Source organism: Bubalus bubalis, chromosome 4 (assembly GCF_019923935.1).
Source record: "Bubalus bubalis isolate 160015118507 breed Murrah chromosome 4, NDDB_SH_1, whole genome shotgun sequence".
NCBI lineage: Eukaryota > Metazoa > Chordata > Mammalia > Artiodactyla > Bovidae > Bubalus > Bubalus bubalis.
In genome coordinates, this window is record NC_059160.1 from 13,095,756 (window position 1) to 13,121,854 (window position 26,099).

Sequence of the window (26,099 nt, forward strand, 5' to 3'; positions counted from 1 at the left end):
TGACAGGTAAATGAGGTGGTCGGAAGTGAAATCTAGACTTAAAACTGGGCTTTTGACTTCTAATCTCCTCTCTTCTTTTTCTCACTTACTATTAAGATATCCATTCCAGATATTTCTGGATGCCATTTATGCATATAACTGGTAACAGCTGCTACTGATTACATTCTGATTATTTTTAGAGCAAGGTTGAAGAAATCAGACATCCTAGCAAAGTACTAATGAGTACTAATTCCATCCAGTGGAATGGGAGTGGAAGGATTTAATTGGTGTCCTAAGGCAAAAGAATGTACTTTCTCTTTGCCACTTTGATTTTTGGCTGTGCTGCGTCTTCCTGGCTGCTTAGGGGCTTTCTCTAGTTGCCGCGAGCGGGGGCTACTCTCCAGTTGCCGTGCCTTTTTGCCATTGCCGTGGCTTCTCATTGTGGAGTCTGGGCTCCAGAGCGCAGGCTCAGTAGTTGCCCCGCGTGCAGTCTTCCCAGACTGGGGATCGAATCTTCGTCCCTGCATTGACAGGCGGATTCTTAACCGCTGGACCACCGGGGACGTCCACAACAGTGTACTTTGATCTTTACATGAGAGAGAAGGAAATGACATTACCAGAGAGAAACTGAAACCCCTGAGAAGAGGACAACCCAGCAGGAGGTGAAGTGAACTTGAATTCTCAGTTGTGTCCTTTTTAAAATCTGTGAGGTTTAAAATCTGTGAGGAATAAACGGATAGTTTAACTTCTGCATCAAGTCATTCGTTTTAAATAACCTTTCTGTTGGGCTCACTAAAAAGAATGCTTTTTAAAGCCTTTGTCAAAAAAAAAAAAGAATAAATTGAGATTCTCCAAAAAAAAAAAAATAAAAATAAAGCCTTTGTCGTGTGGGACATGCAGAATGAGAGAGGGCTTCTTCATCTGAAGCAGTTTTCTTCACTGTGTTCTCTGGGGCCAAATGAATCATCTCATCAGCTGCCAAGTTTCCCTTCTCACTGCCTCTCTCTCCCCGGGCAGTTCTCCCTTCTCTCTGATTGTCTTTTCTAAATGGGCCTCTTAGGAAATGGGTTTTCGTTCCCTCGCTTCAATTAAGTTAGTCCCAGATTGTGGCAGTCACTCAAGTAACAAACCGCTGAGCCTGGAATATTAACAGTTTTCCTGCGTGAGGCAGGGTAGGTTTCTGTGGAGTCTTTTCTGGCCTTTCTAATTTGATCTTTGTGCCTTCTCCCAGAAGCAGTGTTTTGTTTCAGCCAGATGTACTCTTGGGTCTCACTGCATGTGAAACTACGCCTCCAGTGTTGACATTTGGGATGTGGACAAGGTGAATCTACTTGTCAGTTGACTTAGAGAAAAATGCTTTATTAATAGCTGTCGACCCAAGTACTTGACGCCATGATCAGTTCAGACACAATGAAATCTGATGACCCTTTTCCAATAGTATTTATAACCTGTGATCAACTGCTCCCATGGGCATCTTCAAAATCCATTCACTGGCTTGGAAATTCTGCTGCCTAAAAATACCCATGAACTGACATTCTGACTGAAAAGATTCTTGGCAGACTTGTTGAAATGCCATAATAATGAAATCCCAGACTCTCTGCTGACCATTTGAATATTTGTGGGGAAGGTGCATTCTGCACGCTGAGGCAGGTGCTGTGGGGCTGAGGCTGAACTCTAGCTCGTCCACTCATCCACTTTCTGACCTTGAACAGATAGCTCCCTCTGAGTTAACAGTTCTCTGGTGTTAACTTTCCCTTTGAGTTAATGATTCTCCCTCTGTTCTGTAGAACTTCGTTTTGTTTTGTGTAGATTTGCTAACCAGGCTTGTTTAGGCTTGCTATTCAACAACTTGGTTTGAAATGAAGAAAAGAGAATATTAAAGCAACGAATGCAAGTTTAGTAAGATCATAATACAGTTTGACCAGAAATCCTAGTTCAGAGTTATTATAAGTGTATAAAAATCTTGATTATTTCTGCTAAGTTATAATTTAAAACTAGAGCTCAGAGAAAGTGTAACTTTTGAAGTACAGAAGGGATCTAAATGTTACAATTGTATAACATCTTTTTAGTGCCTCTTCTGTTCAGGTCAGAATGCTTTGAATATACCACACTGTTTATTTAAATTGGCCATCTTGCCCAGGCTTGATGAAAGGAATTAGTGGTGTTGAGATAAGGCATTAAAGACACACCTGTTTTCTTCACTGTCAGAGGCCGTAAGAGAAATGTTTGAGAATTTTAGTTGTGTTTCAGAATTTAGCATCATTGGAAAGGTTTTAGTATTTTATAGGGAATAAAATGATTTTTAGAGCATTTAAAAAATGCTTGCTTGTTTAGCTGTGTCAGGTCTTAGTTGTGGCACACGGGGCCTTTTGTTGCAGTTCAAGGACTCTCTAGTTGTGGTGCGTGGGCTCAGTAGCCCTGAAACATGTGGGGTCTTAGTTCCCCATCGGGGATCAAACCTTTGTCCCCTGCATTGCAAGGCAGATTCTTAACCACTGGACAACCAGGGAGGTTCTGAGATAGAATGATTTTTTCCCCCATGCTCACAATTCTGGTTTAGTGAAGAGGGACCGGTGAGGTGGAGGAAAAGCAGTTTCATAGCAGTAGTTGTTGAAAATACTAGTCTGTAACAGTGAGTTTATTTTTTGTCTTATTTGTTTGATATAGGACTTTTTCAAGTGTATACTAATTTTCACTGAATACTAATAATATTCTTGCACTGTATACATAAAGCTTGATTTAAAAATATGTGAATGAGGATTAAAGACAGGAAATCAGGAACATACCTAGGTAGGGGCCCACAAAGTCAAGGTGGAGAGTATATCATATCTCTTATTTTTGTCTATTTGTGTCTCTTTTAAGCTAGGGAAAAAATGAGATGATTTAACACTTAGTGTTGTTGTTATTCTTAAATGTAAACGTGGTGGTTGTTGTTCAGTCTCCCCGTAGTGCCCGATTCTTTGCAGCCTCTTGGACTGCAGCACACCAGGCTGCTCTGTCCCTCACCATCTCCTGAAATTTGCCCAAGTTGATGTTCATTGCATCCATGATGCCATCCAGCCATCTTGTCCTCTGATGTCCTCCTCTTCTGCCTGAAATCTTTCCCAGCATCAGGGACTTTTCCAATGACTTGGCTGTTCACATCAGATGGAAAGGTTAAGCAGAAGGAGAGAAGTCACTCAGTCATGTCCGACTCTTTGTGATCCCATGGACTGTAGCCTTCCAGGCTCCTCCATCCATGGGATTTTCCAGGCAAGAGTACTGGCGTGGGCTGCCATTGCCTTCTCCAAATGTAAAGGTTACATGGGAACTTAAATAGAGGGACTGTCAGAGAATCAGCACACCTCCGTGTCTGTATCTCAGGGGCTAGTAAATCTGCTTACAGTTAGTGGGCAGGAGGAGTCTTGGAGATGGTGCACAAATTCCAGGTTGCTGTGCATTATTGAAATTTATAAACCCTTCCACACTGTGGGAACGTCCTAGTTAGCCATTCAACCATAGAGAGATGCTTTTGTGCATTTACCCAAAGTGCGGGAAAAGCCCTGCTTCCCTTTGTAGCTGTGGAACATGTCTTCTTAAATAAAGACATCATATTTATGGTTTCTTTTTTTTTTTTTTTTTTTGGCAAGAAGCTCCTGGTAAAAACTTAACAATAGAAATAATTGAGAACCACTTCTGCCTTGTTTTATACTTCGTTTTTAAGAATGCTAAGTCACAAAATCTTAAGTTAGGAAATTGTCAAAAATAGAAAAGACTTTCAGAAGGAGTTTAAAGACAGACAGAAGGGTTTGGTTTTTTAATTGAGACAGTAATTTGATTCCATTTTGTTGACTTCCTTCAGTGAAACAAATTTGTCTCCTAATAGTATTAAATCTTGTCCATCCACATTTGTAGTCTCTTGTAATGACTGAATAGTGTTTTACTCTTTTATTGAAAAGGGAGTTACATGACTTGCTAGATCTTGAAGTCAGTGATTTTAGTAAGATGCTATATACTACCTATCTCTTAGAACTATCTCCAAAAAAGAAGTAGATCTATATGGGAAAAGAATTAAAAAAAAAAAAAAAAAGAGTGTATGTTTTAACCGGTCACTTTGCTATATACCTGAAACTAGCACATTATAAATCAATTATATTCCAATAAAAATTAAAAACAAAAAGAAAAGAAAAACAGAAGTAGAATATATTTGATTTTAGATGTAATTTAGACTCTGAAAAGAGACCAGGATTAGTGTCTTTCTGTTATTTAACCCTAGGCGTGACTCTCCAGCTCTGTTTCCTTTATCTTCAAAGTGTGAAAAATGACAGTACTTAATTCATAGGACTGTTTTGAGGAATAAATAAAAGAATACATTTAAGTACTTAACACTGTGTTAACACTGTGTCTGGAATATAATGAATACTCAGTACATGATTTTAAAGAGAAAAAACATCCTGGCGTGCACGGGGGTCCGCGTTCTGCCTTTTCTCATCCTGTGGGTATCCAGTCTCGTCAGGTCCCCTGGACTGTGTGGCATGAAGGGTGGCCGGTCCTCCTGCAGTCAGTGTGGGCAGCCTGTGGAGACTGGTGCTTCCCCGAGGTAGACTAAACTGGCTCCAAATGGCCCAAAGGAGTAGCTAGCTACACGGACATGACAAGACTGATGTGGTTTTAAGAGGATTTTCTCTTTAAGTGCTTTCATTTTTTTTTAACAGTGCCTTTGAAGATGAGACCATGAAGCTCAGGCAGCTGAAACTGGATAACCAGGTGAGCAGAGTCTCCTCTTCTGAAAGATGTGGACAGCTTATCCTGACCAGGAAGCCAGTGGGCCTGACTGTGGCTACAGCAAGGCCAAAGCGCTTGAGGACATCAGCATTAAAACTGGCCTTGGACTTATAGTCACTAAAGATTCCTTGGCATCTGTCATAAGAATTAGAAAAATGTTAACGCTGTATTTCTGTGTAGTAATATGAAACTGCAGCCCAAATATCTCTCTGCACTGTAATTTCATGTAACTACAAGATTTTTTCTTTATCTTAAAATGCAAATCTGAAAATGGTACTGTGCTACTTAAAAGCTTCTACTGCCTACAGAATACTTTCTCACAGTATTGGTCTCACTTTTCAGTTACATGTTATTATTTGCAGTGATTTGACTTATGTTCATTTCCTCCATTAGACTAAGCTCCATGAGAACAGGAACCGAGAAGTCTGTTACTGATGACCTTTCCATCAGAAGGTCCTGGCCTGGGGCTGGGCCCATTGTAGTCCTTCATTAAATACTGGAATGATGGAAGAGATAAATGCAGTTCTCTGTTGTCACATACTGTGAGAGTCCTGATTAGTCAGCCTAGAATCTTATACCCAACATGTGTTATTTTCATAGGAGTGTTTTCTAATTCAGGAAATTCTTTAGGTCCATCCAGTCTGCCAACGTAGGATCATTAGCCATCAGTGTCTGGAGTGACAGGTGACTAAAAATACTTCCAAGTGCTGTCTTGCTCCTTTATGTTGCTTTTGGACCTCATAATGGGACTTTTTGTTGTTCAGTCGCTCAGGCATGTCCGATTCTTTGCCACCTCATGGACTGCAGCATGCCAACCTGCCTTGTCCTTCACCATCTCCTGGAGCTTGCTCAAACTCATGTCCATCGAGTTGGTGATGCCATCCAACCATCTCATCCTCTGTTGTCCCCTTCTCCTCCTGCCTTCAATCTTTCCCAGCATCAAGTTCTTTTCAAATGAGTCAGCTCTTCGCATCAGGTGGCCAAAGTATTGGAGTTTCAGCTTCAGCATCAGTCCTTCCAATGAATATTCAGGACTGATCTTTAGGATGGACTGGTTGGATCTCCTTGCAGTCCAAGGGACTCTCAAGAGTCTTCTCCATCACCACAGTTCAAAAGCATCAATTCTTCAGCACTCAGCTCTCTTTATAGTCCAGCTCTCACATCCATACATGACCACTGGAAAAACCATAGCTTTGACTAAACTGACCTTTGTTGGCAAAGTAATGTCTCTGTTTTTCAATATGCTGCCTAGGTTTGTCATAACTGTTCTTCCAAGAAGCAAGCGTCTTTTAATTGCATGGTTGCAGTCACTGTTAGCAGTGATTTTGGAGCCAAAAAAAATAAAGTTTGTTGCTGTTTCTGTTGTTTCCCCTTCTGTTTGCCATGAAGTGATGGGACCGGATGCCATGATCTTTGTTGTTGGGTTTTTTTTTTTTTCTGTTTTTTTGAATGTTGAGTTTTAAGCCAGCTTTTTCACTCTTGTCTTTCACTTTCATCAAAAGACTCTTTAGTTCTCTTCGCTTTCTGCCATAAGGGTGGTATCATCTGCATATCTGAGGTTATTGATATTTCTCCTGGCAATCTTGATTCTAGCTGGTGCTTCATCCAGCCCAGCATTTCGCATGATGTACTCTGCATATAAGTTAAATATACAGCATTGATGTACTCCTTTCCCAATTTGGAACCAGTCCATTGTTCCATGTCCAGTTCTAACTGTTGCTTCTTGACATGCTTGCAGGTTTCTCAGGAGGCTTAAGGTGGTCTGGTATTCCTGTCTGTTTCAGAATTTTCCACAGTTTGTTGTGATCCACAGTCAAAGGCTTTAGTGAAGTCAGTGAAACAGAAGTAGATGTTTTTTTTGATTTTTCTTGCTTTTTCTATGATCCAGTCAGTTCAGTTCAGTCACTCAGTCATGTCCAACTCTTTGTGACCCCATGGACAGCAGCATGCCAGGCCACCCTGTCCATCACTAACTCTCGGAGTTTACCCAGACTCATGTCCTTTGAATCGGTGATGCCATCCAACCATCTCATCCTCTGTTGTCCCCTTCTCCTCCTGCCCTCAATCTTTCCCAGCATCAGGGCCTTTTCCAATGAGTCAGCTCTTCGCATCAGGTGGCCAAAGTATTGGAGTTTCAGCTTCAACATCAGTCCTTACAGTGAACACTCAGGACTGATTTCCTTTAGGATGGACTGGTTGGATCTCCTTGCAGTCCAAGGGACTCTAAAGAGTCTTCTCCAACACCACAGTTCAAAAGCATCAATTCTTTGTAGCTCAGCTTTCTTTATAGTCCAACTCTCACATCCATACTTGACTGCTGGAAAAACCATAGCCCGGACCTTTTTTTGGTAAAGTAATGTCTCTGCTGTTTTCTGAATGTTGAGCTTTAAGCCAGTTTTTTCACTCTCCTCTTTCACTTTCATTAAGAGGCTCTTTAGTTCTTCTTCACTTTCTGCCATAAGGGTGGTATCATCTACATATCTGAGGTTATTGATATTTCTCTCAGCAATCTTGATGCCAGCTTGTGTTTCCTCCAGCCCAGCGTTTCTCATGATGTACTCTGCATAGAAGTTAAATAAGCAGGGTGACAATATACAGCCTTGATGTACTCCTTTCCCGATTTTGAACCAGTCTGTTGTTCCATGTCCAGTTCTAACTATTGCTTCCTGACCTGCATACAGACTTCTCAAGAGGCAGGTCAGGTGGTCTGGTATTCCCATCTCTTTCAGAATTTTCCACAGTTTATTGTGATCCACACAGTCAAAGGCTTTGGCATAGTCAATAAAGCAGAAATAGATGTTTTTCTGGAACTCTTGGTTTTTCGATGATCCAGCAGATGTTGGCAATTTGATCTCTGGTTCCTCTGCTTTTGTAAATCCAACTTGAACATCTGGAAGTTCACGGTTCATGTATTGCCGAAGCCTGGCTTGGAGAATTTTGAGCATTACTTTACTAGTGTGTGAGATGAGTGCAATTGTGTGGTAGTTTGAGCATTCTTTGGCATTGCCTTTCTTTGGGATTGGAATGAAAACTGACCTTTTCCAGTCCTGTGGTCACTGCTGAGTTTTCCAAATTTGCTGACATATTGAGTGTAGCACCTTTACAGCATCATCTTTCAGGATTTGAAATAGCTCAACTGGAATTCCATCACCTCAACTAGCTTTGTTCATAGTGATGCTTTCTAAGGCCCACTTGACTTCACATTCCAGGATGTCTGGCTCTAGGTGAGTGATCACATCGTGATTATCTGGGTCATGAAAATCTTTTTTGTACAGTTCTTCTGTGTATTCTTGCCATCTCTTCTTAATATCTTCTGCTTCTGTTAGGTCCATACTATTTCTGTCCTTTATCGAGCCCATTCTTTGCATGAAATGTTCCCTTGGTATCTCTGATTTTCTTGAGATCTCTAGTCTTTCCCATTCTGTTGTTTTCCTCTATTCCTTTGCAATGATCACTGAGAAAGGCTTTCTTATCTCTCATTGCTATTCTTTGAAACTCTGCATTCAGAGGCTTATATCTTTCCTTTTCTCCTTTGCTTTTCGCTTCTCTTCTTTTCACAGCTAATTTGTAAGGCCTCCTCAGACAGCGATTTTGCTTTTTAGCATTTCTTTTTCTTAGGGATGGTTTTGATCCCTGTCTCCTGTACAATGTCACGAACCTCCGTCCATAGTTCATCAGACACTCTATCAGATCTAGTCCCTTAAATCTATTTGTCACTTCCACTGTATAATCATAAGGGATTTGATTTAGGTCATACCTGAGTGGTCTAGTGGTTTTCCCTACTTTCTTCAATTTAAGTCTGAATTTGGCAATAAGGAGTTCATGATCTGAGCCACAGTCAGCTCCTGGTCTGGTTTTTGCTGACTGTATAGCTTCTCCATCTTTGGCTGCAAAGAATATAATCAGTCTGATTTCGGTGTTGACCATCTGATGATGTCCATGTGTAGAGTCTTCTCTTGTGTTGTTGGAAGAGGGTGTTTGCTATGACCAGTGCGTTCTCTTGGCAAAACTCTATTCTCCTTTGCCCTGTTTCATTCTGTACTCCAAGGCCAAATTTGCTTGTTACTCCAGGTGTTTCTTGACTTCCTACTTTTGCATTCCAGTTCCCTATAATGAAAAGGACATCATTTTTGGGTGTTAGTTCTAAAAGGTCCTGTAGGTCTTCATAGAACCGTTCAGCTTCTTCAGCATTACTGGTCAGGGCATAGACTTGGATTACCATAATATTGAATGGTTTGCCTTGGAAACGAACAGAGATCATTCTGTCGTTTTTGAGATTGCATCCAAGTACTGCATTTCAGACTCTCTTGTTGACTGTGAGGGCTACTCCATTTCTTCTAAGGGATTCCTGCCCACAGTAGTAGATATAATGGTCATCTGAGTTAAATTCAGCCATTCCAATAGATGTTGGCAATTTGATCTCTGGTTCCTCTGCCTTTTCTAAGTCCAGCTTGAACATCTAGAAGTTGTAGGTTCACGTACTGTTGAAGCCTGGCTTGGAGAATTTTGAGCATTACTTTGCTAGCATGTAAGATGAGTGCAGTTGTTTAGTAGTTTGAACATCCTTTGGTATTGCCTTTCTTTGGGATTGGAATGAAAACTGACCTTTTCCAATCCTGTGGCCACTGCTGAGTTTTCCAACTTTGCTGGCATATTGAGTGCAGCACTTTCACAGCATTAGCTTTTAGGATTTGAAATACCTCAGCTGGAATTCCATCACCTCCACTAGTTTTGTATTGATGGTTCCTAAGGCCCACTTGACTTCATACTCTAGGATGTCTGGCTCTAGTTGAGTGATCATACCATTGTGGTTATCTGGGTTATTAAGATCTCTTTTGTATAGTTCTTCTGTGTAAGAGGACTTGGAGGGCAGTAAATTACTTCAAAGGTGGAACCTAGTTCAGCTGTCTCCAGGGGGACGTTCCTGAGGCCGTCTGCTTCCAGGGCCACTGCGAGGCCCTTGGTGTCCCTGGTGCCTCTGTGGGGCCTTCACCAAGTCCCCTGCCTCTCAGGCCGCCCCGTGGGAGGGGTCCAGCTTTCCCTTGTCCAAGTCCCCTGCCTCTCGGGCTGCCCCGTGAAAGGGGTCCAGCCTTCCCTGTGCACCCAGAATGGAGCGTGGCCCAGCAGCCTTCTGGCACCCTGTGCTTCAAGGTGGCAGCGGTCAGCTCAGTGGTATGTACATGTATTTGTTCTTTTTCAAATTCTTTTCCCATTTAGATTACTACAGAATACTGAGCGGATTTTCCCATGCAGTACAGTAGGTCCTTGTTGGTTATCTATTTTAAATATAGCACTGTGTACATGTCCATGCCAAACTACCTAACTGTGCCTTCCCCCTGGCAACCATAAGTTCGTTCTCTAAATCTGTGAGTCTTTCTGTTTTGTAAATAATTTCATTTGTATCTTTTTTTTTTTTTAGATTCTGCATATAAGCAATATCACAAGATACTTGTCTTTCTCTGTCTGACTTACTTCATTAAGTATGATAATCTCCAGGTCCATCCAGGTTGCTTCAAGTGGTATTCTTTCTTTCTTTTCAATGGCTGAGTAATAATATTCCATTATATACATATGTAGCACATCTTCTTTATTCCTCTGTCAGTGGACATTTAGGTTGCTTCCATGACTTAGCTATTGTAAAGAATGCTGCAGTGAACATTGGGGTACCTGTGTCCTTTCAAGGGCATATACTCTTTGGATGTATGCCCTGGAGTGGGATTGCTGGATCATGATAGTCCTGTTTTTAGTTTTCTAAGGACCTTACATACTGTTCTCCGTAGCAGCTGTAAGAGTTTACATTTCCACCAACAGTGTTGGATGGTCCCCTTTTCTTCACACCTAAAGGATAATAAGTTTTCTTTTTTTCTTCCAGTTAAAAAAGTAGGAAAATTTAGAAAAGAAGGAAAAGGAAAAATAATCATGCATATTCTACTTGCTAGACAAATCACTTGTTACTGTGTTCCTTCATCTTTTCTCCCACTCATATGTGTTTATATAAACTTGTGATTGTGATTTGATAATAATATGTTAATTACTATATATTTTTCATATACTTGGATTATGGTCTTAGCTTGGCTAAAAATGCATTTGTATCACTTTACATGGCTTTTCATAGGTGTTTAGTAAGTATTTATTAAATGAAGTGAATGGATCCTTACCCCTCTCTGTGCCTTAGTTTTTCCCACTTCTTAAGTGGGAAAATGTAATTTACCAGAGGCTCTGTAAGGATCTGTGAAAGAGTGTATATGTTGAAGTAGCCAGACCTGGTGGTCGATCCCCTGGCTGTCCCCTCTCAATCCTCCCCAGAGAGCGCTGCTGGAGAAGAAGCAGAGGAAGAAGCGCCTGGAGCCGCTCATGGTGCAGCCGAACCTGGAGGCCCGGCCGCGGCGGGTGAGGCTGAGGGGCCGCGAGGAGCACGCTCTGCTGGTGGAGCCGCAGGCCCCGCAAGGCGGAGTCATCTTGCAGGGTGTGTACTCAGGCAGCGCCCCCTCCTGCTGCCATTGTTAGCATCGTTACCAGTCCCTTCACAATCTTTATAATCATGATTAGGCTTCTGAGTTGGGATAAACGCAGTGGTCCAATCAGCGGAGGATACCTGAAAGTTCACAGCCATCCTGGAACAGTTGTTTTATCTGCAAAATGAATGAGTGTGGGATCTTAGTTCCCTGTTGAAGTGATGAGTCTTAACCACTGGACCACCAGGGAAGCCCCCAGAACAGCCCATTTGAGGAGCTTGCAGGCTTGGTTGTTGTCTCCCGGCAGAGTGAACCGTAAAGCCAGGAGCAGATAGAGGCAACCATTCCTCCTGTAGCCGGACTCGGGGGACAGCAGCGACAGCAGCAGGGAGGAGAAAGAGCAGGGTTAAACACGGCCAAAGCCAGCCCCTAGCCACCTGCCTGGACCAGGTCTGGAGTCCGGAGGACCTGCTTTGCTTTCCGTCTCTTTCTTAAGTGTCTGAAGCACAGCATCAGGCGCGTTTCATTCATACTTCAGCCTCTAGTCAGGGCAGCTTGGTAAAATGAACACAGATAATGGAGTGGCTTCCTCTGTTAACAGATGTCCTCGTGGAGGTTAAGGCTGGAGAAGTGGACCAGTTTGGTGGGTGTTCATTCGGATCACACGCACCAGAACCACCTGGCCACAGAGAGGATGATACCGGCTTCTGTTTTCTTTTCGTTGGGCTCCTAGGCATTGATGGTCCCGCTGCCTTCCTGAAGCCGGATGCTCAGGATGTGGACACCAGACTTCACGTTCTCACGGTAGGCTCTGCTGCCACAGAGGACACTGAAGGGAGCGCAGACGGGGAGAGCGCACGGGACCCCGCCTCCAAGCCGGATCTGCAGGAGGTTCTCCGAAAGCACGGTGAGGGGGTCCCGGCTTTGAGGCCGTGAGCTGGTTGAGCTGGGGTGACGTCAGGTGTGGGCTGGACAAGAGTTACTCTGTGCTGTGAAGAATGAAGTGGAGGGGACAGGTGCTCCCTAGACCAAGATTCAGGAAGCGTCAGTTTGGAAGATAATGTTCCTCAAGTGGAGGTTCGTTTGCTTGTCTTACAAGTTTGGGAGAAATCCTTGATCTCTGTCTTAAGGTACATGTTTACATAAACTGAGTTTTTAGTATAAAAATGGCATTTGAAAACCTGGTACTAACGTTGTGAGTCAACGGTACTTCTATAAAAAAGAAGAAAGCGTAGTAGGAGTGAAGATACCCACATGAGAGTGAGGTCCCAAGAGTTTTATGCCTTTTTGCTACCCGCCCCCAAAAGTTAACATTTTAGGGAAGAAAAAAGAAACTAATGTCCATCACAAACCAACACATCTTGTAAATGGTCGTTTTATTGAGAGATAATTCACGTAACACACAGTTCCCCGCTTAAAGCCGGCAGTCGAGTGGCCCTTTAGTGTGTCTGTCAGAAGCCTGCCGCCGTCCGCGCTCCCCGTTTAGAGCGTTGTCTGGCCCCACAGGACTTCGTGCCTGTTAGCTGTCCCCCTTCACGTCCCGCATTCTCAGCGCCCTGTCCGTAGGCACCGCCAGTCCCCCTTCTCTCTGTGGACCTGCTGATTCTGGGATGTCATGTCAGCAGTCACACGCTGTGTGGTCCTCTGTGCCTGGCTGTCACTTAGCATCAGTTTTTCAGAGTTCATCCATGTTCTGGCCTGTCAGGGCTTCATTCCTGTCTGTAGTTGAGTGACGTTCCATTGGACAGATAAGCCATCTTTTGTTCTTCTGTCATCAGCTGATGGACAGTAGGGCTGGTTCCACTCTGGCTGTTAGGAATAGCACCGCTGCAAATAGTTACGCATGCATTTTCATCTGGATGTATGTTTTCCTGGCCTTAGCCTTATCCTTGGGTGTCCTTGAGAAAAACTTGATACCATTTATTTGTGAACTGTGTGAAAGGAGCTCCTGGGGCCCCTCCCCCGAGATGGGTAGGGCTGCCTGTTGCTCAGCCTCCTCGTCAGTTACGATTTGCGGGCCGTGCCAGCTATTGTGTGAGGGGCAGCCTCACCCCGGAGACCAAAGAGGAAGAGGGTTGGGTTTCAAGCGTAGCTCTGCTTCTTTGTCTTGGGCAGAACTGCTCCTCTCGGGCCTCCCCACTGTCATCTCCAGGCCTTTGTCACCTTCACAAACTGAGCCTCTGTCCCCGGTGAACTCTGCCTGCCCAGCTCCTCCTCTCCCCTCACAGCTCACATACATAGAATCACAGGGGTTTTCGCCTTTTGTATCTGACTTATTTTCGCTTTGCATAATGTCTTCGAGATTCATTCATGTTGTAGCATGTGTCAGGATTTCATTCCTTTTTAAGGCTGAATAGCATTCCATTTGCGTATGTGCCACGGTTTGTGTATTCATCAGTTGGTGGATATTTGGGTTGTTTCCACCATCTGAAAATTGTGAAGAACACTGCTCTGCACATCGGTTGTTCAAGTGTCTGTCTGTGTCTCTGCTTCCTCTCCTTCTGGGAATATACCCAGAGGTGGAATTGTTGGGTTTGGATTCTAGGGCAGTTCTCTTTGTCTGTTTTAGGAAGCAACTCGACTGTTTTCTGCCGTGGCTGCATGCTTTTGCATGACCACCAGCAGTGCACGAGGGTTCTAGTTTCTCCACATCCTCACCAACACTTATTTTCTGTTTGGGGTTTTGGTTGTTTTTTTTAATTTATTATTTTACTTATTTGTTTTTGGCTCCCTTGGGTCTTTGTTGTTGCCAGGCTTTTCTCTGGTTGCAGCAGTAGGGGCTGTTCTCTTGTTGTGGTTTGGGGGCTTCTCATTGCAGTGACTTCTCTTGTTGGGGGGCACAGGCTCTGGGTGTGCGGGCTTCAGTGGTTGCAGCTCCCGGGCTGTAGGCTACGGGCTCAGTAGTTGTGGCGCACGGGTTTAGCTGCCCTGCGGCATGTGGGATCTTCCTGGATCAGGGATAGAACCCGTGTCTCCTGCATTGGCAGGCGAATTCTTGATCACTAAGCCACCAGGGAAGCCTGGTATTTTTTTTATATAGTAGTCATCCCAGTGCTTGTCAAGTGGTATCTCATTGTGATTTTAATTTGCATTTCCCTAATGACTAGTGATATTGAGAATCTTCTCATGCTTATTGGCCACTTATGTAGCTTCTTCGGAGAAATGTCTATTCAAGTCCTTGACCCATTTTTGAATTGGGTTTGTTTTGTTGTGTTGAGTTAAATATTCTGGATATTAATCCTTATCAGATGTATGATTTGCAGATATTTTCTCTCATAGAATGTTTTAAAGAGGCTCAAATTAGGGTGGCAGCAGTGGGCAGGGAAAACGAGGGGTGGAGTAGGTGAGAATATGAAGAAAGAGTTGTCAGAATGTGCATAAAAGAGCCGTGTGTTAAGTCAGAACAGCTGGAATGTTTTAAGCAAGGGAGTTAAAGTTATATTTGGCTCAAAGATTTTCTGGCCTTTTTTAAAAACAGTTTCTCCCTTTCTGCCAGGGATCTCAGGGAGTTTGAACTTTGACGAGGAGGAGACTGATGGGGAGGAAGGAGAAGGGAGCCAACTAAGGTCTCAGTCGCCGTGTTCAGAGGCAGAGAGGCCCGGTTCTGCATCCAGCCAGAAGCCAGCCCCGGTGTGTACTCCCGACCCTTCTCCCCCTGGGGCTGATTTCACTGCTTCCTGGACACGTCTTCCTGTTTAAGTGCCATCACTGCATGAGGGCTGCTTCCAGGATTTAAGCTGGAATTATATTTAGAGCCCACGACCTCGTATTTCCTGCGTCTTCAGCCAACTTTTGTAAAGCTGTATCCCATTTTCATACTTCCCTCCTTCATTACTCCCAGGGGTCATATACTTACTTAACTTCTCAGAGTTTTTCCTTATTTTGTCAGAAGACGGAAGACATATGGGTAAATCAGTAAGTTAATTTGTCCTTTAAGTGTTTCTCAAAGAGAACATGAGGTTTCCTGACCCAGCTGTGGCTGCTCTTTCAGGGCACAGGGGCCTCCGGGACCGCAGCCCCGCACTCTGACGTTCAGCTGGGAGAAATAGAGGACTTGGAAGGCTTTGCGTACAGTCCTGCCCCACGAGGTGTCACAGTGAAGTGCCGGATAACCCGGGACAAGAAAGGGATGGACCGGGGGCTCTTCCCCACCTACTACATGCACTTGGAAAAGGATGAGAATCGCAAGGTAGGCGAGTGGCTCTTGTCTTGAGATGGAGGGACGTGTACTGTCGGGGCGGGGGCGGTGGTGGTCTTAAGAACAGGGGCGGTGGGGCACCAGCTTTACACCTAGTCAGCAGGAACGAGGGTGTACCTCCAAGTGTCCAGGGCCATGTTCTCACTGTCTTCACAGAGGTCCTAGTTTAATAGTCAGAATCCACCCCCGCCCCAGAAAAAAGAGAGTTTTATCCAGGAGTCATAAAATGGAGGAGAATATTTAAATGTAGTTGTTTTTACCTCCATCCCTCTTTTGGGGTGCAGGGGTTTCCAGCGTGCTCTTAGACTTTTATTTTTATTACATGGTAGAACATCAGTGTGGAAAAAAGTACATTTTAGGGAATAGGAGGAATTGGAAAAACAAAAACATGTCAGTGAAATGTCTTGTTTTTCATCCTAGAAATTCTGATTTACCCTTAAATTTGAGGCAGTTAGTATTTGCTAGTGACCAGCCTGTTTTGTGTTAATACCAGGTCTACGTGGATGACTTTACGGTTCTAGAAATAAGCTGGTGGTAGTAGGTTTTGCTAGTGACCAGCCTGTTTTGTGTTAATACCAGGTCTACGTGGATGACTTGACGGTTCTAGAAATAAGCTGGTGGTAGTAGGTTTTGCTAGTGACCAGCCTGTTTTGTGTTAATACCAGGTCTACGTGGATGACTTTATGGTTCTAGAAATAAGCTGGTGGTAGTAGGTTTTGCTAGTGACCAGCCTGTTTTGTGTTAATACCAGGTCTACGTGGATGACTTGACGGTTCTAGAAATAAGCTGGTGGTAGTAGGTTTTGCTAGTGACCAGCCTGTTTTGTGTTAATACCAGGTCTACGTGGATGACTTTACGGTTCTAGAAATAAGCTGGTGGTAGTAGGTGTCAGTGCTGTTGACATCCACCGATCACTGCGTGTGGACTGCGCACCAGGCGTGCGCTCCGCTTGTGTGTGTCATCGCCTGGAACCCACAGGACAGGCTGTGAGACAGGAGTCCTTGTCCCCCTGTGCGGGTGAGGCGACGGGCTCGGGGAGCGCCCACATCACCAACGAGTGCCAGAGCCAGTCTGAACCTGTTTGACTCCGTAGTGCCCCCCGCCCCGGGTACTGCCCTCGCCCGCCTCCCTGTTACTCTCCAGGTCCAGCAGGGTTTGGGAAGGACGCCCACACCATTGTACCCGCGTCCCTGAAGCCCCAGGAGCTCAGAACAGCCACACACACAGTGCGGCAGGAAGGCAGCGCGGTGGGGAGCGGGGGGCCCAGTGTCCGAGGTCCTGCCTCTCCAGGGTGGAGGCAGTCTTCTCGTGAAACTGCACAAAGCTTGTTTAAAATGTCAGTGGAGTGGGACTTCCCTGGAGGCCCAGTGGCTAAGATCCCGCTCTCCTAATGCTGGGGGCCTGGCTTTGGTCCTTGGTCGGGGAACTAGATCCCACATGACGCAACTAAGACCTGGTGCAGGCAAATAGATAGATAAAATGTCAGTGGAGGCTTTAGGGAGGAAGTTACAAATAATGATGTGAGAATGAGGCTAGTGAGTTTAGAAAAATTAGGTAGTTGGGAGACCCTGGTGGTGAATTCTAAGGGGCATAGTGAGGATTAGAAAAAGTGGTAAGACCTAGAGATTGGTCTCCTCTGAGAAAACCCCCAACGGCAGGTGTGCCGGTCCTGCGAAAGGGCTGGAGGCCCCAGGGGCCCTGGGAGAGGAGGCCGCAGGGGCTTCCATGGTGGCACCTGGGGGCCCAAGGCCACAGAGCACACGGCGGCAAGGTCGGGACAGGGAGTGGGTACCCCTCACTCAGCTGGGTGCCTCATCCAGGCTCTGCAGGAGACCCGTCTTGTGCCTGTCCATCTGGGAACCTGAGATGATTGACTTCTGCCTGGGAGTATCCTTCCAGGACTAGGTTTTGAACATGACGCGTGAGTTTAACACGTGCCAGCCTGCAGATCAGGGGCCAGGTGTCATCGCCACTGGGGTTCCAGTGCACAGAGGCTGGTCTGGGTGTTCGGGGCCTCAGGGAGGTCGCTGCTGCCATACGTGAGGCCGTGGTTCTGGCCAGGTTCTCCACAGTCCTTGTGTGGTGAGGCTGCTGGAAGCGGGATCAGCAGGCCCCACACCATCCTGCAGGCTGACTGGCCCCTCGGCTCCTGGCTGGCGCCTCTCACCCCAGCCCCGGGACCCTAGCATAGCCTCTGCTCCTGTGCCTGGAAGCTGCCAGCCGGCCAGCGTGAACAGCGCTGCGCTGTGGCTGGGCTGCATGCCGCCCCGGGCGCTGCGCTGAAATCATCACTGGTGCCGTCGTCAAGACTTGGGCCGCCTCACCCCGGGCTCTGAAGGGAGAGCGTCTCTGAGAATGCGCTGAGCATCCTGTAACGACCCACACTGGAGTCTCAATGCAGAGGACTCCAGCTGTGGCCACCACGTGGCTTTTCTACAAGAAAAGTTAAAGTGAATTAAACCTGTTTAAGAATAGAAAAGACCCAGAGGTGGACTATTTGGTATAGGACAGGCAGCTGCTGGATATTTGCTCACTGAATGTGTAGAACACACACGGCAGCTCTTGAGTGCATTTTTTACTGAAATGCTTTTTCCTTTTCTAGATATTTCTTCTTGCAGGTAGGAAGCGGAAAAAGAGCAAGACATCCAACTACCTCATCTCCACGGACCCCACAGACCTGTCCCGAGAAGGGAAGAGCTACATTGGCAAGCTCAGGTGGGGGCAGCCTCATGTCACGTCCTCTTCTTGTGAGAACTTGATTCCTGTAGTCTCAAAGCAAGTCCATGCTGGTTTTACAGTGAGCTGGCTTGATGTCATCTAAAGACAAATAAGTTAATAGAAAGCCCAAGGCTTCTCCATGATTTAAGGATGGATCTTTGAGAGAGTGACTGAAAATGAGAGAAAATTACAGAGCTCTGTGGTGACTTTCTCTATTGATTTTAGGTCCAACCTCATGGGGACTAAGTTCACCGTGTACGACCATGGCGTGAGCCCGGCCAAGGCCCAGGGCCTGGTGGAGAAGGCCTACATGCGGCAGGAGCTGGCCGCCGTGTGCTACGTGAGTTCCATCTTCCCGGCCTCCTGACCGGCCCCGAGCTTACAGGCCGCCACCCCTCCCCCCCACGCTTGTTTCCCTGTTCGCTCAGGTTCACTTGTGATCTGCCAGGTTTAGTGTGTTTGCTGTTCCGGCAGGCCTGTGTCCTCTGCCCTTGTCCTTCCCTGTGCCGTGGTGGTGTGAGCGCTTACCGCGTTACCGCTGACACACGGGCTAGAGGTGACAGTGACTGGGAAGCCGGTCCCTGCTTCCGTCTTCTCCAAGCTGGTTTGCTGTGTATTGCTGCTGCCAAGCGGCCCTGCTCCAGCAGACGACGTCCTTCTGCTCCATAGCCTTTCAGGCTGCTCCCCACCGAGTCTAGAGTCCAGCCTGGACCTTCCACCTCACCCTCTGGCTCCCCTGGCAGCACGCTCCCTGCCCCTCTAGCTGCAGCAGCCCTCCTGTTGTCTCTGCCTGCCCCCTCCCCCCACCCCAAACCTGCCTGCCCACCAGGGTCTGCAGAGGGGCCTCTCCCCACACGGGACGTGCTTGACGCTGCCCTCAGCTCCCCTCGATTCCTCTCGCACCCTGTGAGCGACCCTCATCATGCTTCTCATCCTTCTCTGACCACTTTGTAAACTCCCGCTCACTGCTGTTTCTACACAAACCCGGACCCACCGTGTAGAGGGCATGCAGAGTCAGAGAAGCGAGAAGAAATTAACCCGACTCAGTTGTTGCTTTGATCCTAGAGTCTCAGCTTTTGTTCAGTTGGAATTAATCTCATCATTTGATTCCCATGAGATTTTTATCTGTGTGACTGAGAATCATTTGATTTAACCCTTTATAAGCCATGGCATGTTTTCTCTTAGCTTCAGAATCAATGAAATATTTTAACTATGCATGACTTTAATATGCATGTATATATATATGTAAATATACACACATCCACATATTTAATGTACTTATTCATGTATAATCTGCCTTGCTTGACAGGCATTTTAATTTTTTACTTCCAAGTACAGGCCTTAGTTAAACTGTAATTCTCCCTGTGTATCATATAGTGCCATGTCCTTAGTTGGAAAATAGATATTTATTGATGATGATAAAACTGGGGAGTTTGCTCAAAATTGTCTTAAATTTCACTTCAGGCTAAAGAGGAAGAGTAAGGTTTCTAGATAATAGAATCTGCTTTAAATTCAAATGTTCAAAGTAGGTTAGAAAGAGGAAACAGTAGTATTTTCCTGGTCTTGACTCCCCATCTCTCTTCGTTTACCTACAATGAAGTAATTGAGTGGTTTTAGTGCTCTCCACATTGTGGACGTTGCGCGTGCCCAGCAGCCTTGTGTTAAGAATGGCATCGCTTTTTCTTTTCTGTTTCAAGTTCCTGCTTATTTCCCTGTCTTCTAGGAGACAAATGTACTTGGATTTAAAGGCCCGAGGAAAATGTCTGTGATCATCCCTGGGATGAATATGAATCATGAACGGATTCCTTTTCAGCCACGAAATGTAAGTAAGAGCGTATTTGTTTTTAATGTCTTTATTTTTAATTGAAGGATAATCGCTTTACAATATTGTGTTGGTTTCTGCCATATATCAGCATGAATCAGCTGTAGGTATACATATTTAATCAGCAGAGGACCCTAAACATAAGACCGTGATGCAGACAAAGTCAGTAGGAGAGACTCCTGTTCCCACCAGAGCCCGGTGTGGCGACCGGCCCCTCTCCAGAGAGCCGTCGCTCCAGACTCCGGGCACCTGCACTCACTCACGCAGTTGATTGCGGCCACTTACTCTGCAAAGAGAACTGCTAGTGATTCTCTAAGGATCCAGAAAACCTGGCTTAATCTTTGACTTTCTGTTCTGTTTTCTGAAATGGAGAAAGTAGGCCCCTCCTCTGCCCGCCCCTGCACAGGGTAGAGGAGGGGTGGTCTCCCCTGGCTCTCAGCACAGACCCCTTTCCTGCAGGACCATGAGAGCTTGCTTTCAAAATGGCAGAACAAAGCCATGGAGAACTTGATCGAGCTGCACAACAAGTCCCCGGTCTGGAACGATGACACCCAGTCCTACGTCCTGAACTTCCATGGCCGGGTCACTCAGGCGTCTGTGAAGAACTTCCAGATCGTCCACGACAGCGACCGTAAGCCCCCAGGGAGAAGGGTATTCTGGCGAGATTCGGAAATGAGCATTTCCCTTGTTTGGTAGGAAGTTACACTCAGGAAAAAGTGGTTTAAGAAAGAAATGGTTCCTTTGGAAAGACAGAGCTGCATTGTGAGTCACTATGTGGAGGGCAGAAGTGAGACAGACGTCCGGGGGAGGCAGTGTGAGGCAGGGGCACAGACCCTTCCTTCCTCAGTGAAGGTTCTGGGCGAGTCCAGTTGGGCCCACGGAGCTTGTGCTGTGCCTGGCGGGCTCCTCTTCACCGTCCCCTCCTCTGGCTCTGCCCTGGGCAGCTCCTTCCCTGGAGTGGATCATAGTAGAGCCTGGGGTGGCGGGGAGCGGGCACTCTTGGTCATGCCTCTTTCCATCGTCCTGAGGGATTCCCATTTTAAAGAGGCTGGGATCACTGACCTGTGTGGAAGGTTTGTCTCCGTATCTAAAGTGGGCCCTTCCGGGTAGAAGTGCCTCCCCCGCTGATGTGCCTGCCCTCTGCTTCCAGCTGACTACATAGTCATGCAGTTTGGACGCGTGGCCGACGACGTGTTCACGCTGGACTACAACTACCCGCTCTGCGCGCTCCAGGCCTTTGCCATCGGGCTCTCCAGCTTCGACAGCAAGCTGGCCTGCGAGTGAGGCCGAGCGGCCGGAGCAGGGCACTCTCGCCCCAGGACACCCAAAGTGACAGGCTGCCCCTGTGGAGCGGTCCCTGGAAGTGTGTGTGTAGATGTGTGTGGATTCACATACGTGTGCACGCACATATATGTTTGCACACCCCTACTCCCTGGTCACACAGCCCTGGTCAGGGATCACGGCTCAACTCGGGTGAGAGGTTTTGCAGAGTACAGAAGTGATCTGATGTTATCGCCCAGCCGTCAAGAGTCTTGTTCTTGGAAATTTGCAGCCAGAATCAGCTTGACTCCCCTTTCCTGCAGATCTTCTCAGAGTGGGATAGTTACCTCAGTGACCTTCAGTCTCCAGGTCTGCAGACTTTTTCTGAAAATGGCCGGTTCATCCATGGAGATGTGACTGTCCCCAGGTTCCAGGGTCTCTGTACCACCCTGGGCCTGACGGTCTTCCATAATGGGCCTGTGGTCACGAGAGCACCTGGGGGGACGACTCCCTCCAGGAGTGCAGGTCACAGCTGAGGCCTTGTCTGCTAGCCTTGTCCGCTGCGACGTAGCCTTTCCCGTGTCCTGCCCACAGCGGTTTGCAGAGTATCATTTACCATCAGTGGTTATTCCAAGTCCACCTAACACCTGCCTCACCCATGGGGGAGGGGCCCCAGGAGGAGTGCTCGCTCCCTGCTGTCTTTTGTCAGGGGGCAGGGGTCGCACAGAGTCCGGCGAGATTGAAGCAACTTAGTAGCAGCAGCAGCAGGGGTGGGGTGGGGGGAGTATGGCGCCCATTCCCCAGAGCCAGCCGCTCCACTCGGGGGTTCAGGAGTCACCTGATCACGGTCCCCTCTTCCCTCAAGGCTGGCTGACTGGCTCCTGTCTCAGTCAGGGTGGCTGTGGCCTGATTTGTGATCAGGGATACGAGAAATTTACAAATTGTCTTAATCGTGGTTTAGGCTGGAAGCGTGAACTTCAGAGGGGACCTGACCTGGTCTGGTCATGACTGAGAGGCTTTGACGTGGCCTCCACAACTCTCAGCCCCGAGCACCTCCCTGGATGGGTTACCCTGGAGCCACCTGCAGACACGCCTGCTGCCCCGTGGGAGGGAGGAGCCGTGCGGGCGTGTAACTGCCATTGTCACTGTCCAGGGCAAGGACGCTCAGGCCTCTTCTCAGCGCACGTGTCGTGAGCCCCAAGGCCCGGCTCCCCCAGCCAGGTCACGTTCTGTCGCTTCTGCTCACAGATTGTAAGCGTTCTGCTATTTTGTTCAGATTATTAGCCTCTCCCAACAAATTGCATGGCTCTGCTGCCGGTTTACAGCCTGTTCGGGCACCCGTGTCCTGAGGCTCAGGAGTGCTGTGAGCTCCGCATTGGCGTCGGTCACTCCCAGGCCTGTCTGCCAGCCTGCGATTGGGCGGCAGCCTCTGTTGCTCCTTCTGTTTCCTTACATGGACATCCTTTCTGTCCCTGCTTCCTGTCCCTGCTCCACATTGAAAGCAGTGGAAGGAAAGAGATTGGGGGTGAGCCGACCCATGGCTCACCCCACTTGCACGTCTACTGCTCTGTCCTGACCCGGCGGTCATCTCAGGCTGCGTCCCTTAAGTGCCTCGGTCCTCAGGTGCCCTCTCCCCGCTGGCCTGTCCTGAGGCTGCTCGCTTGCCTCCAGTGGGGGATATGAAGTATCCGGGGGGGGAGGGACCTGGGGGGCGGCTGATCTGACCTGCCTCTTGCCCCCACTCTGGCGCAGACACACCCCGGCCTCCTGTCCTTCCTGCTCAAGTGTACAGGTGATCGGTTTTACATATTTATACTTTTTGTATGCTACAGAAATAAAAAATGATTTCTATAAAAATGTGAGTGTTGCCATTCTTTCAGACCCCCCCATCCCTCGCATGGCTCTTTCCATCACATCTGTCATGATAGTTTCATTGCTAGGCAGCCGTGAACTAGTCAGTTCTTTGAAGCCAAGTGAGTCTCACTGTGAGTTTCCATCACAGGAGAGCAGGGGTCTGAGGAGTCATCACATGCACGACACTGGGCGTTTCCTGGATGGGCGATGGGGCTGGGACTGAGACAGGGGCCCCAGAGGACAAGATGATGGAGCTGAGACTGAGGGGCCCCAGAGGACAGATGATGGGCTGAGACTGAGGGGGCCCAGAGGACAAGACGATGGAGCTGAGACTGGGGGCGCCCAGAGGACAGATAGTGGAGCTGAGACTGAGACTGGGGCCCCAAAAGACAAGACGATGGAACTGAGACAGGGGGCCCACAGGGTGGTGCCTTCACCGTCAGCCTCTTGGGTCACCTTCCTGATTTGCCAGCAGAAAAAAACAGAATGAAGGGACTCTCTCAGTTCTCAGTGGTCACATTTAAGGCTTCCTTCTACAGACAAGTTAAAAGGAGTATGTTCACAAGTCCTGGCGAGGCCGTCCTGCTCTTAGGATCACAGGATGAGTCCCGTAGAAGAAGAGTCACATTATGGTGAGGGCTGGGGCCAGTCTGATGTGTACAGCTTGCGTTTTCTTTTTCACTTGATTTCTCTTTTTTGGCCAAACAGGTTATTTGTGACCCAGTATTATACACTTTTCAATAGCCAAGAATAGTATCAGTGGTCATTGATATGAAAGATACCAGCAGGTGATTTTCAAACATCTGAATAAGCCTGCAAAAGGCTCTTTAAAATTTATTTTAAATTGAAGGATAATTTCATGTTGGTTTCCATCATATTCATCAGCATGAATCAGCCATAGGTATATATATGTCCACTCTCACTTGAACCTCCCACCTCCCACCCCATCCCGTCCCTCTACACAAGGCTCTTTTTGAGAGGAAGGTTAGTAGGTGAGAGAAATAAGTTAATGAGCATCAGTTCACTGCCTTAAGATAGAAACATGGGTACAGAAATAAAACGATGGTCAAATCGGGCAGAGTCCCTGGGTTCTGGCTCTTCTGCCAGGGATTTGCCTCTCCTGTAGATTGAGGGGTTAGAGTTACTAACATAGGCTCTCCTGTCCTCGAGTGAGCCCAGTCCTCCTTGCCCACACCCACAGTCACCCAAGACCCTACAGCGTGTTTTCAGTCATGTACTCTGGTTCTCTCCTCCGTGCACAGCGGCTGTCGGCTGTTCCGCTGTTTGTAGCTGGAGAAACCTGGAGAGGGGAGTCTGAACTGTGGGGAGCACACCTGGGGAAGGGCATGACCCTGCAACTGAGGAAGCCGCTTCCCAACCACTAGCCACAACTGTTCCTGGAGAAAACCCATGGATGTTGAGAACTGGCCCCCCTCAGCCTCCAGCTCCCTTCTGCATGGGCTGGCCTCACACATTTCTTGGCCAAGGGCACATGGCCTAGTTTGCCCCTTTCCCCCGGCTCTATCAGCTAGCTGTCTTAGTCAGTGTGTGCTCTCCAAGTCTCACGGCTCTTCCCTTCTGCACAAACTCAGTTTGGGGGGCGGGGCACTGTCTGTAAAGTTTTCAGGCAAGCCCTCCTAAGCCACCGGGCTTCCCAGGTGGTGCTAGTGGTAAAGAATCCGCCTGCCAGTTCAGGAGACAAGAGACGGGTTCCATCCCTCCATCCCTGGGTTGGGAAGATGCCCTGGAGTAGGAAATGGCAACCATGGACAAAGTAGCCTGGTGGGTTAACAGTCCAGGGGGCTGCAAAGAGTCTGAGCACCTCCCTAAACCGTGGGCGGCTCCCTAGCACCACCTGCTGACCCAGGGGGCATGTTACAAGTGCAGTAACGTGAGGAGCACAGATTCCAAGGCCCAGACCCTATTGTCCTGTGCTTTCTAGGCACTCTGTGCTTCGGCATCAACAGGACTCTAGAAGCTCTGGGGACAGTAGCGTTTCTGGAGGGTAGACAGTGGACGGACTCCAGGCAGAACGCCTGGGCCTCGGCACCAAATGCCTAGGCAGATATCAATGTTCTCATTTTCACTAGTGTCTTTTTACCAATGGAATAATGCATCTCAGTTGATTTTTTTTTAGCCATGCAGTTACACAAAATGGTTTATAAATGCTCATTAAGTTTTCCAGGGACTATGGCCCAAGGAAAGGAAAGCGGCATGACTTAACTAGGGAGCTAAACCTTCCTACTGTGGTCTCAGACCTGAGCTTACCTTGCCTTCCTGACTTTGTACCCCTCCCTCAGTATTCTTATCTGGAAAATTCCATGGACAGAGGAGCCTGGCAGGCTACAGTCCACGGGGTCGCAAAGAGTAGAAAACAACTGAGCGACTAACACTTTCACTTTCTCCTGCTTGAAGGAACAGCCCATGCCAAAAAAAAAAAAAAAAAAAAAAGCCCTGAGATTAATGCAAGTTTCTGAAGTATTTCAAATACGAAGTAGGCCTCCGTGGTCTTCTCTGGCTTTGCCGAGTCCTTCTGTCTATCAGGCCCACTCTCCCATGCATAGGGCCAAGCTGAGACCCAGGAGCCCAGGCGCAAGAAGAGTGAGCCACGTGGAGGACGGAGCTGGTGGGGGTCAGGGTGGAAGTGGGACTTACGTGGTCTGTTCCAACTTTTTATTACACATGGTGGTGTAATCTAGTGGTTCTCAAACCTTGAGGTTTTAACATCTGGTTAAGTACTATCCACCTAGATTCTGTCCCTTGTGATTTTTCAGAGACTCCAAGAATAATCAGTAGTTCCCTTTCTTCTGCAGTTTGGGGGCAGGGAAGTCAGGAAGGAAGGATGCTCTGAGAGGAAAGAAGGGTGACAGGCAGAGGGGGCTGGGACTTAGATCAAGCTTTGAAGAGTGGGTCTAGATGGAATCTCTAGGGTGCTGATGCATGCCTTGAGAGTCCCTTGGACTGCAAGGAGATCCAACCAGTCCATTCTGAAGGAGATCAGCCCTGGGATTTCTTTGGAAGAATGATGCTAAAGCTGAAACTCCAGTAC

At 47.3% G+C, this 26,099-nt stretch overlaps 1 protein-coding gene across 2 annotated transcripts in view; it reads left to right on the forward strand.

Annotated features, from left to right (window-relative positions):
* Window positions 1-23,053, forward strand: part of TULP3 (TUB like protein 3) — a 30,343-nt gene extending 7,290 nt beyond the window's left edge. For both annotated transcript variants that reach the window (XM_044940970.2, XM_006069022.4), the window contains exons 2-11: window positions 4,674-4,725; window positions 11,050-11,209; window positions 11,932-12,105; window positions 14,695-14,828; window positions 15,190-15,387; window positions 17,999-18,111; window positions 18,340-18,454; window positions 19,838-19,936; window positions 20,396-20,567; window positions 21,087-23,053. In XM_044940970.2, the coding sequence (XP_044796905.2) occupies window positions 4,674-4,725; window positions 11,050-11,209; window positions 11,932-12,105; window positions 14,695-14,828; window positions 15,190-15,387; window positions 17,999-18,111; window positions 18,340-18,454; window positions 19,838-19,936; window positions 20,396-20,567; window positions 21,087-21,220 (1,351 nt within the window). In that variant the 3' untranslated portion in view covers window positions 21,221-23,053. The remainder of the gene's footprint in view (window positions 1-4,673; window positions 4,726-11,049; window positions 11,210-11,931; window positions 12,106-14,694; window positions 14,829-15,189; window positions 15,388-17,998; window positions 18,112-18,339; window positions 18,455-19,837; window positions 19,937-20,395; window positions 20,568-21,086) is intronic.
* The last annotated feature ends 3,046 nt before the right edge of the window (window positions 23,054-26,099 follow it).